Source organism: Drosophila suzukii, chromosome 3 (assembly GCF_043229965.1).
Source record: "Drosophila suzukii chromosome 3, CBGP_Dsuzu_IsoJpt1.0, whole genome shotgun sequence".
In the NCBI taxonomy this organism is placed as follows: Eukaryota; Metazoa; Arthropoda; class Insecta; order Diptera; family Drosophilidae; genus Drosophila; species Drosophila suzukii.
In genome coordinates this window covers 32,999,660-33,007,910 of record NC_092082.1, presented here as the reverse complement: position 1 = coordinate 33,007,910, position 8,251 = coordinate 32,999,660, and the positions used below count along the sequence as shown (strand labels likewise).

The following is an 8,251-nucleotide window of genomic DNA, read 5'->3' as shown; positions in this document are numbered from 1 at the left end:
TGTAGGGCCTCCGGGAACTGTTATTTCCCTTTTGCGCACGGCCCGCTAAATCTATCCACTCCGGGTTCAAAGTCCGTGACTCCTGGTTGACCAACTTGTCCTTTACGCACAGCTTCCAACCGATGTTCTGCCCACTGCCGCCGTCCCGCTGGTTCCCGTGATGCTTGCCTGTGTGCCGCTCCACTGCCGAGATGTGGCACTTCTTCTCCCGGTCCAAAGTATATGGGAGAGTCCAAAGTCCGGTGGAGTCCCGTTATCCCCACATGGCACTCTTGCTCTGCCCGCCAAGTCTCCACTCTCTCCTTATCCGCTCCTTGCCGCGCCGTTACTACGCGAATTCGACGCGTATCTGGTAAGCGGCCGGCCATCTGCTGCTGCTGCTGGTCAAATTTGTGGGGAGTTATTCAACTCCTCATAGTTCCTTCTACAAGCAGTCTTAGCTTCAGTTCGAGTTTTGCTGTAAATGTCAATTTCGAAAATCTTTGACCTTTTTATTTAAAATATTACTTTATGGAAATGGATAATATGAGTATTAATAAAAATATAGAGAATGGTGTCATTGAATCCGGGCAGACGATCTACAGTTTAAGTAAGAACTCAATAGCATTGCATGGAAAGGAGCGACTATACACCGAGCTTGACTCTGGTGGCCGCACAATTAGCCGGTGTTTGACCACTTACGAGTGCCAGCTTGAGGACGATGTAGAGCAACTGCAAGAGGCGCTTTTTAAAATATCTTCCCACTATGCCAAGATTCAATTTGGACTGCGCCAGGTAGCCTCGGCTTCGTCCAGTGAAAGGGATAGCCTACTCAAAGATCTAGAGGATTTGACGTCCCAGGGTCTGGATGGTACTGAACATAGTCTGGACTACACATCTTCCACACCATCCAAAATTCGTATTAAGCAAAACAACATACTCTGCCAATTGCGAGGACGTCTCGAAGAATTGGAAATTGGAATTTGCTTTCAGCAGGATTGTTGTCCTCTTGAAAGCAGATCCATGATTACTTGCAAGGGTGCTACGAACAATACTACTTTGTGTTACAGTGGGGACGCGGACGGTGGGAAAACCCAGGAACGTAGTTTCAAGGCTGTGGGAAAAGGCAGGCCTGTCGGTCGAAACATGCAACTTGCCCTGCACGATATGAAATCCAAAAAACAAGACATACTCTTGCGTAAAGAGTCATAGACATCGTGCATACGCGAATAAAAGAAAAAAGTTGTGAAAAGGGACTCAACACCGAACCACAGAAAAAAATTGAAAGGAAAAGAAAAAACACCTTGCAATAAAATACCCTACGGAAACACAATATCATGAGACCGAGGAACAACATAAAGAACTACAGGTTGTGTGTCATAAATGAGACGAAGAATGATGACATGCATAGAAATGTGATATAGAATTTAATTGCACCCAAACAAAATGTGTTATGCAACAAAACAACGTATTATATATATATATATATATCATCGTCATCAAACTACATATATTAATTGACTCAATTAACTTTTTCATTTAATTGGGGAGATTAATTTTATTCAGATATTTTTAAAGCAGCTGACATTTTGTACCATTTAACGCACTACGAAACAATTCTGTTTGGGCTGGTATCAGGATATCAGGTTGGTAATATACGGAAAATCAACTTTTTTCAATGGCTTTATAGGCCCTCAAAATGTTTCCCATTGTCGCTTAACCTTATTCTTCGGTTAACCACATAGTTAAGCCAATTATAACGCAGTTCACCTTTGATGTCCGGGAACTATAGGATGTAATTGGGTAGCAAGTCACGAATTTACGGGGGATGAATTATCAATTTAATGTTTAGCTGTTTGACGTGTGTTTGTCAATTTGGGAGCTTCATCCTATAACTATCGGCAACAAAATTTTTGCGTTACACTTAGAATTAATCGACATACGTTTCTTCAGTGGAAATAGAGCCATGTTATGTTATTTAACGAACAGCTTTTGATGGACATGGCTCGCCTTATACCTCAACGGCTGGTTGAAGTTTTGTTTCCCGAAATTTTTAAAAACCTAGTGATACACCAATCGAAAAGTTTTTCAAAAACTAAAAGGGTTGCATACCAAGACTTTCAAAGTTTCAACTGGTTTTGTAAGAAAAAGCAATGAAAGCGTAATACCCCCTTCCCATAGAGTCCATCCATTCGAAACGGTTGGGATTTTTGACAAATTTGAAACTCCGATTCCCACAGGGCACATCTACCATCTACCATCCGACAACAGCTGTCAAATCAGCTGTAACTAATAAAAACACAAGCAAAAATTGTGAAAGTGGATTTTGCCAGACCAAAATGAAACATTTACCAACTATTTTGGCTGTTGTACAACAGCAAAATCTTAAGTTGAATCAGCTTTTATTGGCAGCCAATTCAGAGGAGTGGAATGATGACGATTTGGATCTGTACGAAAGCATTTTTTCTGCAAAGGAGCAAATGCCACGAAGTGTGTGGACGCTGGTACGTGCTCTTAAATTGTATTACAAATACTATTAAAGATTGCGATTTATATTAAACAGATGCGATACGGGACATTTTGCGAAATGGATATACCGGAAAACAACGACGAGTTCTTCAAATTGAGCTTTCGTATGGAGAAGAGGACCTTTTCGTTTTTGGTGGACTGACTATGTGTTTTGCGGAAGAACTGGCGAAATGCCATTCCTCTACAAAAGCGGATCGCTATAGCCTTGGGATCATCAGCGGTTTGTTGGGAATGGTCTTAACAGCCACTACAAGAATAATAATGCAGTCATTTTAGCCTGTGGCATCTTGCACAACATTTTAAATGAGCACAACAGCGCTATAAATGAAACTTGGCAACAGGCTGCAAGCGATCTGCAGATTTTAGCCATCTTGCAGTAAAAATAAGGGCAGCTATTTCCCAATATTGTCTAAATGGTAACAAATAAAGTTCATTAATTATAAATCTGTTTGTTTTTTATTAATTATTATTTTGGTCTATTTGTTATAAATTTTTGGGAATTTGTTGTTTTTCTCAACAGCTCCAACAAATCCGATTGGAATTTAGCTTGGCTGTCTGCCATTCTCGACAATATTTCTGTTTGCGCTCGCTGCTGCTCCAGCCTTTCTCGAGCTATCTCCACAAGCTCCGACTTGTGGTCCACCTTTGCGCGCTTAGCAGTGCTGCCTGAGCGTAGACTGCCGCTGCAGATAGAAGCTTCCATGTCATCTGGGTCTACATCCAAGAGCTCCGCAAAGTATTCCCGAGTATCTGCAACAAATACATTTTACTAGATCATTTTAAACCAAAGATATAAGTGTGGGGACATACTGTCGCCTTCCATTTTCAAAAGTTTTCCGGCACCATTGTTTACGTTTTCGTAATGAATGTTTCACTTTCCACTGTCAAGAAGAAAAGTTTAGGGTTTCCACCCAAAATTATCGCCTAACTATCGCATAAAGCAGTCCGTCAAATTTGGATGGGGAACTAATTGGAAAATTTTCGGAACGGCAAAACCTTATGGACCATCCGTTCAACGGATGGTAGATGGTGGATGGATCTCTGTGGAAAGACCCTTTTAAGTTGAAAAGTTGGAAAATTTGTACTGTTGGGGCCGGTAAGTATAAATATACTTTATTATTAGTTATATTCTTACTGAAAATACGCGTCAATTGAAATCCGATGCTGCGTTCAAAAGTAATTTCAAAAACAAGATCTAAGGGACTTTTCAAGATGAAAATGTCTGTCCCTTTGTTTGTCAGTTTGTCTATTTAAGACCATAACGCTCTTTTAGGGATCCCGAATCATTTGATCATTGTTGAACAGATCGTTATAAGAAACATTAGTTGTACCACGTTTTGTAAAACGCGCTACTTTGGTGGAAAATAAGCTATAACTAGCTTAATTTCGTATACCTGCAACCTGAGATTTAAAGCACTCTGCAATAGAAAATGCCATTGTATGCGAAAAGCTGAAATATTTTGCTTATGCGGGCAGAATGAACAAATTTGAGAAAGTGTATTTTGTAACGACCCTGTTTCGGGAAACGGTATAGCTCGCCGTGGACAGCGCCCGAGATAGAAATTTATTTCCTCTATAGATCGGTTTACCTCCCTTTCCCCAAAAATGATGCAGAGAGAGAACGCTATGAAGTATGAAGTATTTACTACGATAGGATAGATCTAGGCTACAATAGATAACGTTGGTGACAGGTCGCCTTTGCTGTGGAGTTTCTGCTTGATTCGTTGTGTCGGCGCTGCGGAAGGGCCGAGCTGTGTACTGCTTGCGTCGCTGTGTCGGCGCTGCGGGAGAGCGCTGCCTACTTCGTCGTAGTGGTCTGGGTCTTAAGAAGGAACGATCTACTTTGATTTCCGGTGGGATTTGGGAGTGTAGGGCATCGTTAGGTTTGATCTGCCTGGCATCGTGTCGGAAACCGGAAACATGACTTCTGGGGGAACTCACCGAAATTGGCCTGAATTGCGAAAACCGGGCAGGGCTCCGTGACCAATGATCACGACCGGGCCTGGGCTGTTTACGGAAACCAACCCGGGACACCGGTGATCTTCGCCAGGTCTCAGAGCCGATTTAAGAACCGAACTCCTACGAATCCACCACCACTACCAAGGTTATCTACCAGAACACCTACCCGGATTTTCCTCGTTGATGTTTACTCGAAGCTCGTCGGAACGCAAGTGACTGGCCTGAGGCTGGCCTCTCTTTATATAGGCGCCGTTTAGTGTGACCAGGGCGGTCGATGGTGATAATCCCGCTTCAATAACTGGCTATCAGATACGGCTCCGATATCAATATCTCTGCTGACTAAGTGTGACCAACTTTGTGCGCGTGTTTCGAATAGTTGTGTGGCTGGAGAAATACCAATCGAAAGACCATTGTTTTTTGGAATGTTTTCACTGTTTGGTTTTATTGTGTTTATTGTGACGGTGGGCCGTCAATCTTTAATCTATTTATTTTGACAGTATCTGTGTATAATACTGAGAAAAGGGGGCCAATATATAATATACAAGCACTACACTCAATTTGCTAAAGATGCAAGAAAATCCTTGTATTCCTTCTTGTTATTAAATAAAGAATGGAAGAACGCTATAGTCGAGTGCTCGACTATCAGATACCCGTTACTCAGCTAAAGGGAGCAAAAGGGAGATGGAGATATACAAGCAGCAATGCGAGGTTGAAAAGCGCGACATACTCGCGATTATAATTTATGGTAATATGGGCGGCTGACAGCATTCAGACATTATGGGGTCAGAACCTCTTTCTCCTACCTGCTACCTACTCTCCGAGGGGCATAAACAGTATATATTTATGGGAGAGTGGGATAAGAATAGTTATGTAAGCTTGGTTGGACATAGCAGCTATAAATAGGTCGTATCATTTGAAAGCCTGTTCTGGTGTATTATTCAACATCATTTTGAAGTCAATTGCAAAGTCTTTGAGAAATTTTGCAAAATGTGAAAATACTTTTTTAGCTATCCTTGCCCCAATATTTGGCTAAAAATAGGTTTACATTTACTTCGGCTGTAAGTGGTATATAATTTAACTGGAGCTTTTGGGCACCAACCTATTTATTTGGAACAAATTTTTTGGTTTCTTTCTTAAATCTTCTTGATATAAAAAGACGGCTATATCTTTATGACGCGGAGGACGGCGTTTATGTCGATTTAATTTTTTCTTGATTGATCTACAGAATACCATTGTTTTTTAAAAATTTGGTGGTGTCAACTTTTTTTTGGATGTCTGCGACCCGTGTTTTGGATCTTGGCACATCACTGGCAGCATCACTAGCACCATATAAACTACATGTATTCATACTTCAACCAAATCCGTTTAGTAAAATATTACCTTCAACTATGCTTGCCCATGTGAAAGCTTATATTACTCAATTAGTTAGAGACAGTCAAACAATAAGTCTTATAAAGTACTTTGATGGAAAATCGAAGTGTTGAATTAATATTGTAACGAACTGATTTTGTTGGTCTGCTCGCTACGAGATTCGTGCAGCTAGCTCAGAAGATAGAGTTTTCGTCCCACCAAATTTATATAAACGTGACCGACCAGTCCTGTAGCTCTTTGAAGAACCTTGCGGCTCCCTGAAGATGCTCGCTCGCTGCTCGTCCCTGACGCGTCGACTCGGTGACTGCTCGTGACGAATCGGACTCGTGAGGGGGATCAGCCGTACGGGCTTATGGAAGCGCCACCGTTCTCAGACTAGGGTGAACAGAAGCTGCGCTCTCCAGGATCACTCCTTTCGACACACCGCCGCCTGTCCCTTGCTCTGTCCCAGATGGTCCCAGTGGGATTTCTGCTCAGCCCGCGCGGACAGTCAAGGCTGAACGCCAGGAAGCTGCCTCGCGCTTTACTTCGCTTCTACGCCTGGTGTAAACGAACGTTCCACCCTAGCCTCACCCTTCTGCTTATTGTCCGGGACGTTTCAGCGTGGCTCGTTCTGTGTTGCGTGGCTGTGATGTGGTGGCTGGATTGCTGCTGACAAATTTTTTTGCGCACTACACCTGGCGGTGCTGGCTGCGCGTTTGGACGTAGCGTGGCTTTTGGTACACGGGTCGAAACCGTCCTGGACCGCTCCACTCGAGACTGTACCGATCGACCGCTCTCCTTTCTGTCTTGTTATACTTGGGATTCGGACACGCCGATCCGGGACCTCGCGAGTCGAAACCGTAGGGCTCTCCTTGACAACTCCACTCGAGACCGTACCGATCGACCGCTCTCCCTTCTGGCTTGTTATACTCGTTATTCTCCAGGCGTAACGCTAGGACTTAGTTGATATGGTTAAACCGACCGCCTTGACCTATCCGTGTGATGCCCTCTGGACCTCAGCTACCTGCGTCTCAATTCGGAGATTCCTGGTATACCCATCCCGAACGTCTCGACGTAGCAATCTTGCTCCTCGTAGGCTACCACGGCGCTGCTTTTCCGACGACTCGACTTGCTGTTGCTCCCTTGTAGATTATTTGGTTGACTGACTGTTCACTTTGGTATCTGATTGATCTTGACGTTTTGACTCCTCCCGATCGACTGATACAGCTGCGAGCGCTCTGCGGACTTATATAGGGCCTCCGGGAACCGTTATTTCCCTTTTGCGCACGGCCCGCTAAATCTATCCACTCCGGGTTCAAAGTCCGTGACTCCTGGTTGACCAACTTGTCCTTTACGCACAGCTTCCAACCGATGTTCTGCCCACTGCCGCCGTCCCGCTGGTTCCCGTGATGCTTGCCTGTGTGCCGCTCCACTGCCGAGATGTGGCACTTCTTCTCCCGGTCCAAAGTATATGGGAGAGTCCAAAGTTGGGTGGAGTCCCGTTATCCCCACATGGCACTCTTGCTCTGCCCGCCAAGTCTCCACTCTCTCCTTATCCGCTTCTTGCCGCGCCGTTACTACGCGAATTCGGCGCGTATCTGGTAAGCGGCCGGCCATCTGCTGCTGCTGCTGGTTAGATTTGTGGGGAGTTATTTAACTCATAATTGTTCCTTCTACAAGCAGCCTTAGCTTCAGTTCGAGTTCTGCTGTAAATGTCAATCTCGAAAACCATTGACCTTTTTATTTAAAATATTACTTTATGGAAATGGATAATATATGTAATATTAAAAATATAGAGAATGGTGTCATTGAATCCGGGCAGACGATCTACAGTTTAAGTAAGAACTCAATAGCATTGCATGGAAAGGAGCGACTATACACCGAGCTTGACTCTGGTGGCCGCACAATTAGCCGGTGTTTGACCACTTACGAGTGCCAGCTTGAGGACGATGTAGAGCAACTGCAAGAGGCGCTTTTCAAAATATCTTCCCACTATGCCAAGATTCAATTTGGACTGCGCCAGGTAGCCTCGGCTTCGTCCAGTGAAAGGGATAGCCTACTCAAAGATCTAGAGGATTTGACGTCCCAGGGTCTGGATGGTACTGAACATAGTCTGGACTACACATCTTCCACACCATCCAATATTCGTGACGTCTCGAAGAATTGGAAATTGGAATTTGCTTTCAGCAGGATTGTTGTCCTCTTGAAAGCAGATCCATGATTACTTGCAAGGGTGCTACGAACAATACTACTTTGTGTAACAGTGGGGACCAGGACGGTGGGAAAACCCAGGAACGTAGTTTCAAGGCTGTGGGAAAAGGCAGGCCTGTCGGTCGAAACATGCAACTTGCCCTGCACGATATGAAATCCAAAAAACAAGACTGATTTTGTTGGTCTGCTCGCTACGAGATTCGTGCAGCTAGCTCAGAAG

General features: G+C 44.0%; 2 protein-coding genes across 2 annotated transcripts; both read left to right on the top strand.

Moving 5' to 3' along the window:
* Window positions 1-516: 516 nt before the first annotated feature.
* On the top strand, window positions 517-1,191 carry LOC139352740 (uncharacterized). Its single transcript, XM_070995370.1, has one exon. It carries the CDS (start codon window positions 517-519, stop codon window positions 1,189-1,191), a length of 675 nt encoding a protein of 224 aa, XP_070851471.1.
* Window positions 1,192-7,585: 6,394 nt separating this feature from the next.
* Window positions 7,586-8,041, top strand: LOC139352739 (uncharacterized). The gene has a single exon (XM_070995369.1). The coding sequence runs from the start codon at window positions 7,586-7,588 to the stop codon at window positions 8,039-8,041; it is 456 nt and encodes a 151-aa protein (XP_070851470.1).
* Window positions 8,042-8,251: the final 210 nt, after the last annotated feature.

What these genes read in the sequence shown, in the direction of transcription:
- LOC139352740 (XM_070995370.1), top strand. Translation starts at nt 517, where the DNA reads ATGGATAATATGAGTATTAATAAAAATATAGAGAATGGTGTCATTGAA.
- LOC139352739 (XM_070995369.1), top strand. Translation starts at nt 7,586, where the DNA reads ATGGATAATATATGTAATATTAAAAATATAGAGAATGGTGTCATTGAA.